We start from the raw sequence: 16,504 nt of genomic DNA, 5'->3' as shown, positions 1-16,504 counted from the left end.
AAATTGTGTTTTGTCTTGTTTCGGCTAACGTTTGTACACGGCAAATCAAATCTTTTAATGAGACGAATAAGCATCCCACTTGATATATTTTCCTTTCTGTACAAGTATCACGCGATTTCAGTTGAAAATATTGCTCGTGTACAATGTTTATTTCAACACACCTTTTTAAAAATCCTAGCATTCACTTCTATTAATGCAAAGTGTTGATTCTGGTAATTGCTTCTCTCTCTCTCTCTCTCTCTCTCTCTCTCATACACACATACGCACGTACACAAATTGATACATAGATACAAATATATACTCATCCGTTAAATAAAGTGCGACTTCTGTTTTACAGAAAAGGTAATAGTTTAGAAAATGAAGCAGGGAGGTCAAAGAAGCAATAAAAAGTCATGGTAAAAAGTTAAAACAGAAAGAACCGACAGGTCGGGAAATCGAAGTAAAGTTACATAGATACATGGTGGAAGAAAGATTAGTAGTGAATATAACATTGTTCTAAGTATATTTTAAGTAATTGAGAAAAAGAAACATAATGAAACTATGTTGAAAATTTATTCAAAAGGGTTTCCAAAACATAACAATAAAATATAATAAAATCAAGCCTTTGAAATGTAAGAAAGTACGTATAGCAGCGATTGACAATCGGAATTACATGTAAACAAGATTTTCATATATTTGATATGAATTACATAATACACTTTTAAAGGTGTCAGTGAATGAAACTTCACTCTTGTAATTATTACATCTTGAGATTCTGTCACTTGCAATGTATCTAAAAAAGTGGAACCCTCTTATACCTTGCTTTTCTGCCATGCCAGATTCCATTCATAAATTATCGGTTACTATCCTTCCAGTTTTTGCTTCCTATTGTGACTTGTGTGTTATCATGTAACTTCATTAAACATTTTATAAATGTGTATCCGCAACGCCTTTTTTTGTGTCTGTCGTGACAAACAACAAACAAAAACCAAGATTTCAAATTTAAAAAAATAAGTACCAATGTACTTCATTTGCAAACAATAAAAGTATACATATATCCTAAAAACAAAATAAGAAGAACATGTATACAGATTTACCAAAATTCCACAACACGTTGATCAAATTAAAATGCTCCTTGAATGTGGAAAAGACAACCATTTTTTCCACTTCATTAAATAGAAATGTATCGTGCATACTGTTTTTACTTGAACTACCCTACTTTCACTGATTAGTACTTGCGAATACACAATGCAGATAATACACAATAGCAAACCATTTTTCTGTGTGATATTTCAGCCATTTGTATTCATTTTCCGTGTTTTCTGGTACTTTCTTGGTCTCTTCTCTGAATCATATTTATGATAGCAATCTTACGTATTATCATCAAATGTTTGACGTTTCTATGGCGACAGAACACCTTGCAAGAACTTTCATATATTAACCTTTGTAGCATCACAATCCCGAAAATGTTTATCACCAATAATATACAAGTAATCTCTGTGTATTGTCTGTTAAATCGGCCAACACGACGTTTTCTATTCGGCAGTGTTCTGGCACTACCTTATGTATCTATACTTGGATCTGAGTCACTGTGGACGAAATGTGTCATTACCGAATATGGCACCAGTTCCATGCCCAACATAATTGTATATCCCCAGTATTATTTAACATTCTTGCATTGAACCAGGGTAACATATATACTGGTGTACTTCTCGCTGTTTACTCGAGACGCTTGAAAAGCGGGCTTTATGGATTTGTGATGGTTGTAGTTTTACGATCAACATCAGCGGATTGTTGTTACTTTCGAACTCTATGAGATTAGTTTCGAATATTTTTCTTGTCAAATGTGATAAAACTGCAAAGTTCTATCGTTACTAGTGTCACCAACAGTCGTAAGATTATGTAACGTCAAGATTGGAATTAACGGGTATTTGTAATTGTTGATGCTCTTGTTGTTTTTATCTAAGAAATATTTATTTTATGGGATGTACTGTATTTTTCTCCGATACCAACGATACAAAGAACATGTCAGGGTCTCGTCTGAGTATTCACAGTGCATTGTCTTAACAGCTAATTAGCGCAATAATAGATTAATTAACCATGACAAAAATGCGATCCCATGTTTAATTAGATGCGTACGACCTAAAACCACTTAACTACTCGTTACCAGCGTAAATTTGTATCGATATAATGGCGTTGTGATAACTGTAGTTTTATTGATGAGTCGGCAAATTTACTTTCCTCGAATTAGCGGATTGGCATTACTGTTAAACTCTACGAGAAAGCTATGGAATGTTCTTGCGATATGTGGCAATACCTCAGATTTGCGGGTATATGTTAGTGTCGAACTCTGAGAATATCTTAAGGTGTTTTCCTTGTCAAAAGTGACAATACTGCAATGTTCTGTCGTTACTAGTATTTACAATAGTCACATGGTTAGATAATGTCCAAACTGAAATTAAAAGAGATTTGCCATTGTTGTTGTTATTGTCTGTGAAAGAACTGTTTTTTCGGGGTACAATTTTCCAAATTCCAAACAATAACGTTGATACTAAATGACAGCCTGTTGCAACACCAGCGATAAGAAGAACGTCTAGAAAGTTGTCATTCGGGTGTTCGCACCCATTCGTGGAGAGATTCCAGCGAATAATGGACCTGACAAAGATATATGTCAGGCAGAATAAACCTGAAAAAGAATAAAAAATAGTTCATTATGTCGAACAGAACGGAACAAAACAAAACAAAACATTGTTATTATGCCATGTAGATGGTAATGTGAATTTAACATATAAGTCAATGGATTGATTATATATTAGTTTCAAACTACGGTTGGCACCGAGATGGAACATTTTATTTGCCAATTCAGGAAACATCAGATCTATGTTAACTAAATAAACATAACAATTTCAATGAACAATGCAACCACCGTTTCTTTCCGACTATCACAGCACCATAGAAAGGTAAACAAGGGCAAAGAATAATGATTGCAAAGAACAGTTTATGCTGAAAAATAAGTTTATTAGGTTTACCTACTTTTTTGATTTTGGCAAGAAAGCAATATATGAGTCTACCAAGGACTAGAGTAAAAATGTTTTGTTAATTAGAGGAAAAAGAAATAACAGTGATAAGAAAAGAAAAAGGCGGTAACCTCATTCGAGCTTTTATTTCTTGCTGTAGCTCGGAAGTTTTGACTGTTTATTACAAACGTTAATAAACTTTTAATAAAGTTTTGACCATTTATTACAAACTTACAACTATGCATACAGTATAAAAATATCATGCAATATGGCAATGTAGTAAAAAGACAAAAAGTAACAATAAATGTTCGTAACCAAACTTTGTGCAAATCATGGTTCTTAATAACTGTTGAAATAAGTCAAATGTATAACCTTTGCTAATTAACTCGTTTTGCAACGAAAGTTTATTAAAGTAACAGAACTGAAATGGCGGAAAGTAAAACTACTAACAGTACTGCTTTTAAGGCTTTAGTAGTAGTAAAGTATTGAATCTCAAGCATCTAAAACCACTTTGTGTTATCGTCATTCTTTTCATGTAGCTCTATGATTTTCCTAGTTATTTCATTGCCATTCTGTTCATGTAGCTCTGTGATTTTCCTAGTTATTTAATTGACATTCTATTCATGCATGTAGCTCTGTGAGTTTCCTAGTTATTTTATTGCCATTCTGTTCATGTAGCTCTATGAGTTTCCTAGTTATTTTATTGCCATTCTGTTCATGTAGCTCTATGAGTTTCCTAATTATTTTATTGCCATTCTGTTCATGTAGTTCTGTGATTTTCCTAGTTATTTTATTGCCATTCTCTTCATGTACCTCTATGAGTTTCCTAGTTATTTTATTGCCATTTTCTTCATGTAGCTCTGTGATTTTCCTAGTTTTTCATTGGCATTCTGTTCATGTAGCTCTGTGATTTTCCTAATTATGTCATTGCCATTCTGTTCATGTAGCTCTGTGATTTTCCTAGTTTTTCATTGCCATTCTGTTCATGTAGCTCTGTGATTTTCCTAATTATGTCATTGCCATTCTATTCATGTAGCTCTGTGATTTTCCTAATTATGTCAGTGCCATTCTGTTCAAAATTTGTTTTAATTTGTTGTCAGTTGACCCTTCTACGTCTTGTTGTCTTTAAAATTGTTTTTACAAAATGTACTTAGTGACGACCTATTTGCAGCAAAACGTGTTCAGGAAACTATCTTTCTTTAATATCTCACACAATGCCTAATTCAAATTTAAATGTTCATTTTTAGAAACATATTACCAAGATAATATTAAAGGCAGCATAAGAAACACGTATATATATTTTCGCGTGTTACAATATTGTAATGTTCTGCACAATAACTATTGTAAACACTATGCTATAACATCCTCCACAATAGTTCGCACCAAACCATAATTCGCAATACTAACAGTTCAAAAACGCGGTTTAGTCGAGTTCTGAAAAGAAACGTCATTATGCGTGGACTGTCGTGACATATAAGGTTTGTAGGCATTCCAAAGCGAGTCCGTACACCAGTTTTCTGTGTTTCAGTTTTCTCGTACACGGCTCCTATTGCATACAACCTTTAAAAAAATTTAAGTTTTATCAAATCTATTGTTGAAAGGTTTAAATAACGTCTGTACAGCTTTTGGGTAAACGCTTAGCGCGTTCCATTTTCAGAAAACGACTGGCACTGATCCAACGGAAATTCCGTATTTACACGTGTTAAACTGTGCCTTTAATGAGACGAATCAATAATGTTCGTCCATGTAACGTACTGGGTGCTATATTTTTAGACCTCAAGCCTTGTCCTTTTATTAATACAATAAAATATATCCAACCATGTAGGCCACATTTTTAGCCTTAGTGTGATCAAACTTTATCCTGCACTTAGCTTTTTAGGATACTGGTGAATTGCATTAAGCCAACTGTCCATTGTAAATATATAATGAATCGTATATATATATATATATATATATATATATATATATATATATATATATATATATATATATGTGTGTGTGTGTGTGTGTGTGTGTGTGTGTGTGTGACGAGCAGATATGCTCTCTTTCTCTTCGTAATCAAGAAGGTCGCAGTTTGGAATGGTTCTTCTTTATTTTTCTTGTAATAATTAGTTTTAAGGTTATTGTACTGCATGTATGTATGTATGTATGCAGGGCCGGCGCTACCATATAGGCAAACTAGGCAGCCGCCTAGGGCGCTGATTTCAGGAGGCGCATTTTTTAAAAGAAGTATTGTTTATAAATTTTGAAATTGATATTTTCCGGGAGGGGGGGGGGGGGGCGCCAGAATCTAACCTTGCCTAGGACGCCAGATAGTCGACCGGGTCTGGCGCCGGCCCTGTATGTATATATCGATGTTTGTATGTATGCTGATTAATTCGTATAACTACCTACCTGCAGAAAATGTGCTTATTCCAATCCAAGATGGTACGACTACATCAAAGTGTCCATTCTTTCTGTATATAGACTGGATGGTAAGGACTATGGCAACAACACTACAGATGGGGCTTATACAGACCACCAAATACGACTTTCCATCAGTAAGAGCTCCTGCCAATATATAGTGATAATGAAATAGTGTTAATTTCTTTCTTTACTCGGACAAGCACATACATATTTAATTTTTTCTGTGTGCAATTGTACGAAATAATAAGGTTGTTTTCAAAATATTCCACGTTTCTGGATATCTGAGTAAGATAAAATCATACAGTATGTGGATTAAAACGCGATAAAACATAAAATGGGGCCATTGTTGATTATTAACAAAATATGGGAACCCTAATCTAACACTTATTATGATTGGAAAAAAATGAAAACCAAGAGACTGAAGCATTCGGGATATGTAGCCAGAATTTATGATCTTGAAAACAGATTTTAAAGTTTATTGTGGTCGAAATAATCACTCTTTAGCAGTAATCATACCTGAGGTACATGCAGTGCTGGGGAGGAAACTCTTCGTCGGCTTGGGTGGATCAATGAATTGATGAAAATACAGTGCGATCATTCCGAATGAAATACACTGCAGAAGGATTATGAGAGCTCCAAACACCGCATCTACTTTATTACCCATGTTCTCCAGTAGTATTTGCTATAGAAAGAAAAGAAAATAGGCCATTATGATTGCACGATATGCCATTATGATGGCACGATATAAAAGATCTAGCGTTAACATACGTTTTCGTTAGCATTGAAAGGCGGTTTGAAAGGAATGAAAGAAGAAATAGTAAAAGTTTGAACACGCAGTATATAAAATGAACCAAATCTAACTGATTGAAATGGCACGAGTGCCACAAACGGCACATGATACACCGACTCGTGACCTTTGTCCTACTAATGACCTTCACTTCTGAGCTAAGAGCATGACCTTTGTATTACAATTGTAGACCTGGGTAAAGTTTAATCCTGGTAAGTGTTACAAAGGGAAAGCCTGGATAAGGAAACAGGCGCAAACTTAAGTTATGACTGAATACTCAAGATCAGTTGAACCATGATGTATAACAGACTAGAGTATGACTTTAATGGTTCAGAAGTTATGCATGTACATAGACAGCGGTCACAGATCCATATTCTATCTTGTCCTTGAGGCAGGGGGCATGGGTATTGTAGCCATAATATGTAACTGGTTCAATTTTCGGTGGTTCAAATATTCTAGTCACGCAAATATACAATTCAGGTTTTTTATGTCCCCTTCAGGGATGGAGGGAGGGGAGTGAGACTGTGGGGGTGGTGACCGGGTGTAGAGGCGACCATGATATGCGAAACACCGCAGAATGTATGATATGTAATTGGCCAAAGCTTCATTATAATATCTGCAGTCATTCATACGTTTATGCTCTGGACAAGGATATAAGCCAAATAATAACATGGTTATGGTGTGGACCTTCTAATCATGAAATGTTAACGGTCGGAAGGACAATGCAATAACATAATACCGCTCCGGTGGCATAGTGGTTAGAGCGTCCGCCTCGGAAGCTGAAGGTCGTGGGTTCGATCCCCGGCCGAGTCATACCAAAGACTTACAAAAATGGTACTAACAGCTGCCTCGCTTGGCGCTCAGCATTAAGAGGTTAGTGTTAGGACTGGTCGGCCTGGTGTCAGGATAATATGACTGGGTGGTACATCATGCTACATGTCTGCGGCATGATGCCCCAGTGCTAGACATCACTATAAACTGTCACACTGCAGACATCGTAGCAGTATCACTGAAAAATTGTTAAAGCTACGTTAAAATTCAAAATCACACACAATAACATAATACGCCCAACGTATGACAGGCATACAAATCGTATCCTGCGAATGAACTAATTCAAATTTCGTCATTACGTTTCTATATCCTTGTAAATACAATATAGAGCATAAACGTAAATACTTACATACAGCAGGTTTGTAGGCTATAAAATCTTCTAGCGAAATGAGCAATATATGGAATATACATATATGTATGCACACGTGTGCTTTGTTATTCTGGAGTTTCCCACTATCTGAATCAGATAATATTTATAGTTAACGTTATATAAATAGCACTGGAAAAAACCGAGAGAGCTATACTTATCTTATGCTTTGTTGCTATTTGAAGTGCCAAAGATTTTTGTTTACAGAAACTAAGATAGCAAAAAAAAAAAAAAAAAAAAAAAAAAAAATGAGAAACAGTCGCCATTTAAGATCATATTCTTGTTTAACTAATGCAGCGAAACTATAGTTGTTTTATGATGACCTCGAGTCAGCTTGTAAATATTGTCAAAAGTGATGACAAAGTCCTTGCTTACTTACATTACAACTAGCATTTATACATTATGCAAGAGATTTAACATTTAGAATAGGATGATGCTGGTTTGGCACATGTATGGAGTGGTTCAAACTGCGGTAAGGGGTGGGACAGGAAGTAGGTGTGTGGAATCATTTGATATCAGGAAATAATAGATACATGAATTTATCTTGATTATATATGCATACAAGGATGCAATAGTTTTTATTGCATGTAAAATATATATTACTTTAGATAAACATGTGTTTTCTGATCCAAATACAAATGCATTTTTGTCCATTTTTCCTGCCATTCAAAGGCAGATTTTCAGGCTTTTCTGGGAGTTTTCCAGGCTTATGCACTTCGTGTTTGTTTTCTTTTCTAAAGCGTTTATTCCTGCGGCGAAGAACTTGATTACCTGCAAATACTGAGGAAATATTTTGTGACTGCGATGTCACTAACTTGTCTTTGTCTCTATTAGAACTCTCTCTCTCTCTCTTTGTGTGTGTGTGTGTGTGTGTGTGTGTGTGTCCATTCTTAATCGATTAGCTGCAAGCACTTTATCCGGGGTCCAGCCGTATATAATTTATCACACTGTTACATGCATTTGGTCAAACTCTCAAAATACCACATACAAGTCATTTAAGTAAAATATATTTGCAGCAGCTCAAGGACTTTTTGTCTTTTGCGTCTTTGTAATCAAAAGGAAATTTACTAGATTTATTCCAGGTTTAAGCGTTTTATTCAATAACTATGTCACATTCCAGTGTATGTTTATGAATGAAAGAGAGAGAGAGAGAGAGAGGGAGCGAGGGGTAGGCGGCGAATGGGTTCAAACACAAACAGCCATTACGAATAAGAATTAACACGATGATTCGTTTGCTGTACATGATCTCCGAAAGATCACTCTGTATTTACTTTTGACTGACACTATCGTGGATTTCAATAGCCAGAGTCCTTGACCTTGTTTACACAGTCTATTTTCTTGCATGGTGTGATGTATAAATAAGATTTTCATAACGTGTATAAAACGGGACCTACACTAGAATGTTTCTTCGTACTGTAAATATCAATAACATGTGTCTAATTGTTACTTATGATGAAGATGATCACATTAATTCTCTTCCAAGAACAGGAACATTTACGATAATTTATAAAGTTTCGGTTTTATTTCAAGGACATCACTTTGACGTAGCAGCGACATTCAGATATGCATTCGTGCAGCTATTTATAGCACATGTGAAACATTACGTCAGTTTAATGCATAGCACTTAACACGTGTATATATGCTGACGACGGATTAGGATAAGTGTGCATTTCCTGTGAGCAGTCACTGTCACTGTATGACCATTATGTCTAAAGCATTCGATATATAAATGTTTGCACGCCGTATTCATGGATACATTGCGTCAGTTTATTGTATAGCAACTGACAAATTTGTAACCAGTATCACATATAGCGCCATGTTGTATGAGCAATGCTCCCAGAGGTTATGCATGAGCAGGACCATAAAGCATTGGACAAAATAAAGTCTTAATGAAATGACAGAAAAGCGTCAGACAAAGCATGATTTTTTCTCACGAGCACGGCACGGAATCAATTACCCTAACAACTATAAGCTCTCAACATATGTGACGAGCAAAAGCTATTGTGGCATTATTGTGTTGTCAACGCTAAACACAGATAAACGTTATTTAACATACAATACAAGTATTTTAGGAGTCTGACAGTTTCACTATTGTATTCTTTAGTACGTGAATAAGTTGTGCTAAGAATGATAAGTCGACATAATGATTCCATGATGTCATTTAAACGAGATCACCTCCAAACGTTCTGAAAAAAGTGACAACACACAGAAAAAAACTTTCCTCGATGTTTCTATCAATAAAATTATTTAAGACAAAGAAAACATGAAGATAACAATATGGTTATGATTGCTCAGGTCATGATGGGACAACGGACCCTTTCTGCCAGTTGCAACTGCAACGTTTGGAGAAAAACAGTCCAGCTTTGGAGCACTTGTAGCAACGAAAACCTCTTTCAAACTTGCAATTGCATTTGATCAACTCACTTTAAGCTCTGGCTGCTTGAGGAGAGATACAGCTTGCTTTACTAGCCCATTAATCAAATTCATTATATCATTCCATTGCCTCTTTCTGATATCTGAATGCTGCTTTTGCCCTGGAGTTTCATGTTCCCAACCTATTCGCAACAGACTGCTATGTTGAGGCTTAAACTTAAGTACTATCGATTTCTCACTAATCCGGAAACTGTCCAAAAGTATTCCGAATGAAGGTTGTAATGTGTTTATGTGCTACCGTATTAACACCACTGAAGAATCAAAGTTCTCAATCTGAATGTTTTTACGTCAAGGAAATCACGTGAACATAGAATATCACTGAAGTAATTGACGGTTTCTAATTATCCGATAATTCTTTAAATACTCAAGTCCTTGAATGATTCACATGTTCCAATATGTACAGACTATTTAAATTAAATGTTTACCACGTTGTTATTCCAAGGAATATTAATATAAATAATTCACAATTTCTTCTGTCTCTCACAGAGCTGGCATAACGTAATAATATAATACGTGGTACGTGTATTCTCATTATATAGTCTCTATATACGCACCAATTCAACAAAACCTTAATCGGTATAAGATTCTCGAACAATTAATTCGTATCATTTTGAAAGAACTCAAAAAGTCATGCTATGATCTTCTCAAACTATTGAACAAATCAACAATAAGGGCATGTATGATAGCTTTGCAAGATAAATGCACTTCTGCGTTTTTGTGATCTTCATGTGACCTCCATTCAAATTAATGCATGGCGTAATTGACCGAAATAGTTGCTGACTTGACCTTAGCGATCGGCCTTGGTTTATACATGAAACATTACAACGTAGTGTACATTTACTCTACTATAAAGCAAGTCAGCCACTAAACTAAAGAATATAAAAATAAATCCAAACATCTTAAAGAAAACTATGCTATAATTTAAAAGATGATGCAGATATCCGCAACAAGTGTCATCCACACAGTCTCGTGCATGCAAGATCGGCAGCTCACTGAAATAATTTAGGAATAGGTTAATGTACTGAGTGATAACCTGAATTAGGTTGTTGGTTTGGAGCTTGAACAATTCTTGTAACGATAAACATTTTCGTGGTGTTGAGAATTCAAATCACCGTGTTCCTCATGAAGTTCTTAATTTCAGAATTAATCATCAGCCGGACATGTACAAGGATGGCAATCATCCATCTCCGTGGAACACTTGTATTTCCATGTGGCCAATAATATCCCAAATGCCCATTATCATCTTTCATTTTCTTTCGTAAAATTGCAAATAAGCATATTCAATGCATTTAGTGCTTTATCAACCAATGTTTGTTCTGATTTGACATTTTCCATTGTTCGTAAAAAAAACAACAACAATATAATTAAACGCTTCCATCACATCAATATTACGCGCTGGTATATTCCATACTTCGCCTTGCTTTAATAAACCACTTTTTCCAATTACAAGAACATTAGTTTTATCAAAATCAGTATTTAGTTTTGTTATTTATATTTAATATGAATTGTTTGTTAATTAGTTTTTTATTTTATTATATGCAATGGACCTTGTACAAAATGAGTGTCATTTTCTATTTGACACGAGTCATTAATTTTGTTTTTATTGTTTAAGCTACTAACATATAGTAAATATATTCCTGTGAGTATGAGTTAACTATAAGGATTATTATCTTGGCCTGAGTCACGTACATTGTATTTGTTACATATTGTATTCTAATTATCACTAAGATTCTATCTTATAATCATCAGGAAACCTATAGAAGTTTAGCTTCCATTAGGTAAATAGGTTTTTTAAAATGGAAATTCTAATGGTGACCTTATTTTATAGAAAATACTAATTGTGACCTGATGTCATGTAGAAAACTATATCAAAATAACATTCTTGGAAATTGAATCGAATTGATAACGAACTTCTAATGAGGATATATTCGTGAATTGTACTATTGTGATCAAACGAAAGATTATTTGCACATCACCACCACACCGGCCAACATAGACGCATGAACCCTATCAGTGTTAGAGTTAATTTGGATTTCCACTCAAGTTTAATCAGAACTTTAATCATTAGGACATGTGTCTGTAATTCTTGGGGTACCTGCTGGTGACGAGTGATCGGTGAACTATCAAATTGTAGTGCCAAAGTCGTATAAATAAGAAATTCTTAGTTTATCCCATGAAACTCTTTTGGCTGGTCATTTAATGATTAATCCGACTTATCACAAGGTCTTGAATCAGTTTTACTGGCCAAAAATTAAAAGTGATGTTTATATATACTGTACATCTAGTCACACTTGTCAAATGGTTGTAAACCCAATCAAGAGATACCCATATCTCATCTGCAACCTGTTCCTGCATTTGACGAACCATTTAGAAGAATAACGGTAGACTGTGTCAGGCAACCAATCTTTGCTGACCAAAATGTGTGCGTCTACAGCATTTCTAGAGGCAATTACTTTGAGAAATATTAAAACTAAAGCAATAGTAAAAGCTTTGAGAAAGTTTATGCCCCCCAGTTTGGCCTGTCTAAATCTATCCAATCTGATCAATGGTCAAATTGTATGTCTGGAATTCGCCAGCGAATTATGTATGAATTAGGCATCCATCAAACAAACGAGAAAAAAAAATGAAGCAATGGTACGACAAAACTATAATGGTGAAAACTTATCTGTCTAATGATAGAGTTCTGTCTCTCTTGCTCATTCTTCAAAAGTTTCTTCAGATTATCTATTATGACCCATACCAAGTTAGAATGTGAGATAGTAATAAGGGGATATATATATATATATATATATATATATATATATATATATATATATATATATATATATATATATATATATATATATATATATATAGACATAGATATATTAAATATGTACAGGTATGTTGACAGAGAGAGCCGGGTTAATCAAGCAATCAATTTAGTTGTATCTGTCCGACACATTGAGGACTTATGCAATTGAATGCAACCAGACTGTACTGACAGTAGTAACCAATCTTCAGAATGCAAAAATTATGAATAATCTGGACGAAAAACTCTCCCATCTGTAGCCACACGAAAAGAATGAAGTAAAACAGCTATTACGTGAATATGAGTACTTGTTTCCAGATGTTCTTACACGAACAAATATAATCTACCATGATGTTGAAATTGTAGATTGCACACCTGTGGAACAGCACCAGTATAGGATGTACCCTCTCAAACGGGATTGTTTGGAAAACGAAATCAGGTGCTTACTGGAGAATGATTTCATAGAACCGAGTATTAGTGACGAGTTTACCATGTATGCGTATACCGAAACCATCTAATATTTTTCGCATGTGCACAGATTATACAAAGGTGAACAGTGTCACCAAAACTGATTAATTTCCATTGCCGAGAATCGATGACTGCATTGACACAATTGAAAATGCAAAATGTGACACTAAATTTGACATTTTCAATATATTCTGGCAAGTTCCACTTGTCACGGAATGGTGTAAATGTTGTTAATTAAATACATGTACTCGGGTTTCGTTTCTTTTTCTCTGTACAACGATACCCGAGGGTGATTATAATATGGTCTATGTATTTCGAAATCGTGAGTACGATTCGTCCTGTGCCACACGTGCAAGGTGCTTTTGATAAAGAATAACGAAAATTCTAAAGGTATAAATACGTTACATGTAAAGGACCTTTACAATACTAATGGTTTTGTCAGCAAGCGGCCTGCTAAAAGGATTCGCACAACTCCAGCTGTAGGGCTGAGTGAGTGAGTGAGGTTTTGCTGGTAGGAATATCCGGGGTGTCCTGTGTTGTCAGAGGGTAGAAACGTCCGTGTGTCCGGAGCGTTTAAGGTGCCGGAGCGTCTAATGTCTAGCGTTCGGAGTGTCCAGAGGGACTAAGGTGACCCAGCTGTAGAGCCGTCAAAGGACCAGGGGGTCCGAAGGGTCTAGTATTTCAAGTGTCCGGAGGGTCTAATGTTTCAAGTGATCATAGTATTCCGAGGGTCCGGAGTCTATATTGGTTGTGAAATTGATTCGGAGGAGCTGTGGAGCGGATATGGTGCACGGGTGACGGAGTGCATCTCCACACATGTATTTTTAGCTGTATGTTAATTTTGGGTTAGTAAGACCCAGTGTATTAATCAGGACTGGAAGGATAGATTGTATATCCGTTCTTGTTTAGTGACATAATTTCGCTACCTGAGCGAATACATTTTTTTTACTATGTGTAAAGACTTACATTGTTTACTATTTGAGTAAACTATATTCATCTTTCCATTATTGAATCATTTGTGAAATCATTTATCCTGTATTTTAGGGTTACTGAACTAAATTTATTTGTATATTTTTTCCATCTTTGAAACTGTGCGTTTTTTATGTTAAATAGATCCAATATTTGGATTATAAATACGCACACATCTTCATAATCCACTACTCATATAAATCGCCACATTAAATCATATATATGTGTCGTCATTACGTGTTCTGTTGTTAATCCGAAATATCCCACCCGGTTATCTTGTTACACCACTAACGGAAAGGGTAAAGAACATTTCGGCATTCGTAACTCCAGATGGACTTCATCAATATAAGTAAATGCCGTTTGGGGAGAAAGGTTCGCATTGTACTTTTCAATAAATAATGAATATGATTACATCCGGTCTAGATAATTGTGATGCTTACATCTTCGGCCTCAAAGTTGTCAGGAGGCCTTTGATAAGTTGAAAGCCATATTTAAGAGTGCATCAGTTCTTTCAGCTCTAAATTTCAGACAATCATTTAAAATTTCTTTTGATGCAAGTGATGCTGGATTGTTGCAGTATTGATTCAAGAAGACAAAAATGGTATAAATCATCCAGTATGCTATTTCCTAAAAAATTCAACAAGCACCAAAAAAAAAAAAATATTCAACAATCGAGAAGGAATATTTGGCTTTGATACTGGCTTGGCAACATTTTGAAGTGTATATTAGTTAAGCTCCTTTACTGACGATTATGTTTAGTAAACACAACCCTTGTTCTTTCACTTGCAAGATGGTAAACAAAAATCAATAGTGTAGTTTGATGTTGCAAGAATACACTGACAGCAGACGCGTCAAGGGAAAAGAAAATTTACTAGTAGATGAACTTCACGTACATAAAAATATTATATTGTTTCAGGAATAATTAGTGTCATTCATCAGACTTCATTTATGTCAAATTTTATCACATGTATATTTGACCAATAGTTAAAATAACCCTGTATTGCATAGATCGTTCTTTTTCTTTATGAGGGGAGGTTTTATGTATATTCAATTTAAATTTTGTATTAGTTAGTTAGTGTTATTTTATTATATGCTACGGAAAATTGTAAGTTGAACTTGACCTTATCCAAAATCAAGTTCATTGAATTTTTTTAAATTCTGTAAATAATAATATATAAAATGTGTTATTTATTAGGATTATTATCTTGGACTGAGTCAAGGACCTTTTGTGTTTACCACATTTTATGTTATAATTATGAATATGATTTTATCTTTGAAACATTAGGAACTATCTAGAAGGTGTTTTTCCATTAGGTAATATTTATTTTTCGAAAATGCTAATTGTGACTTGAAGTCAAGTAGTGGACTGCATAATCTTGCTTTTCTAGAAGGTACTCATTGGTGCTTTAAGATCAGAGCAGAATTAATTGTCTTATTTTTATGTCCATTATTTCATTTGGGCTGGTATTTTATTTATTCAAATTATTTATTAACTTAAAATACAATGTGCTCACAAAAATAACATCCTTGGAAATGGATACTTGAATTTATAGTGAAACTTCAAGTAAGGATTTATTCTTGGAATGTATTATTGTGATCAAAGGAAAAGCTGTTGGCACATCACCACAAGGGCCACCACAGGCACATCAGCACTTCCAGCACTGGATTTAATTGATTTCCACCCAAACTTAATCAGAACTTTAATCATTAGTACTCGTGTCTGTAATTCTAGGATTATTTGGGATTTAATTTGCAATACCTTAAGTTCTTTGGTTTTTTTTGTTGCATTTTCACTTTGTATTCTAGTGAAATAAAGTATTTGTTGAATTTAAAAGCTCGTCGCATCTCAATCTTTTCTATTACTTGTTTTAAGACCATGGACTCGTAATAAAAGATATATGTGATAGAACATGTTGCGGAAAGAAAATGCCTGTAGAGATTTCCTCTTAACTCTCACTATTTATTTTGGTTGTTGTTTTATTTTTATACCGGACATCGTGGTATGCATGTTAGAGATTGACGACTGTGTTATCGCCAGAAAAAATTCTAACATTTTTATATTTGCGTTGGTATGGAAACAGACTGTCATTAAAAGTGAAATAAAGGAAAATTTAAATTTGGCTGATTTAGACAAATGTGAAATGTTCGCAAAAATATAAACATTTACTGGCAAAAACTAAATGAATTGACAAATTTATAGGAAATATATTTTTATCTTTTATAAATGCATCTTAAGAGTATTAATAACATGACAAAGTAAACGAATACACATGAACGAATCTTTATCATAACGGTACATTTTGTAGCACTGTATTAATTTATGTATCTTCATTCGATCTAACAATGTATTTCAAGGCTTTCTTCGTAAGTCAATGCTGGAAATTTTCAAGTTTGTCTTTGACGTGACAAAGATCCAATGGATATTTATTTATTTATTTATTTTTATCATAGAAAAC

General features: G+C 34.5%; 1 protein-coding gene across 1 annotated transcript; it reads right to left on the bottom strand.

Moving 5' to 3' along the window:
- Positions 1-538: 538 nt before the first annotated feature.
- Positions 539-7,482, bottom strand: LOC149794601 (uncharacterized). Its single transcript, XM_089968888.1, has 4 exons — positions 7,370-7,482; positions 5,919-6,084; positions 5,391-5,546; positions 539-2,665 (listed from the first exon to the last, which is right to left on the bottom strand). The coding sequence occupies exons 2-4, from the start codon at positions 6,064-6,066 to the stop codon at positions 2,358-2,360; spliced, it is 612 nt and encodes a 203-aa protein (XP_089825014.1). The 5' UTR covers positions 6,067-6,084; positions 7,370-7,482; the 3' UTR covers positions 539-2,357.
- Between the last annotated feature and the right edge of the window lie 9,022 nt (positions 7,483-16,504).

Source organism: Sinohyriopsis cumingii, chromosome 8, assembly GCF_028554795.1.
Source record: "Sinohyriopsis cumingii isolate HCF-2022 chromosome 8, ASM2855479v2, whole genome shotgun sequence".
Lineage (NCBI taxonomy): Eukaryota > Metazoa > Mollusca > Bivalvia > Unionida > Unionidae > Sinohyriopsis > Sinohyriopsis cumingii.
The sequence above is the reverse complement of the archived record's forward strand: the minus strand, read 5'-3'. Positions and strand labels throughout refer to the sequence as shown.

Coding starts and splice junctions, on each gene's coding strand:
- LOC149794601 (XM_089968888.1), bottom strand. CDS start 6,066: ATGGGTAATAAAGTAGATGCGGTGTTTGGAGCTCTCATAATCCTTCTG. Junction 5,547..5,918: donor CAGCACTGCATGTACCTCAG/GTATGATTACTG, acceptor ATATATTGGCAG/GAGCTCTTACTGATGGAAAG. Junction 2,666..5,390: donor AATAAGCACATTTTCTGCAG/GTAGGTAGTTAT, acceptor ATTCTTTTTCAG/GTTTATTCTGCCTGACATAT.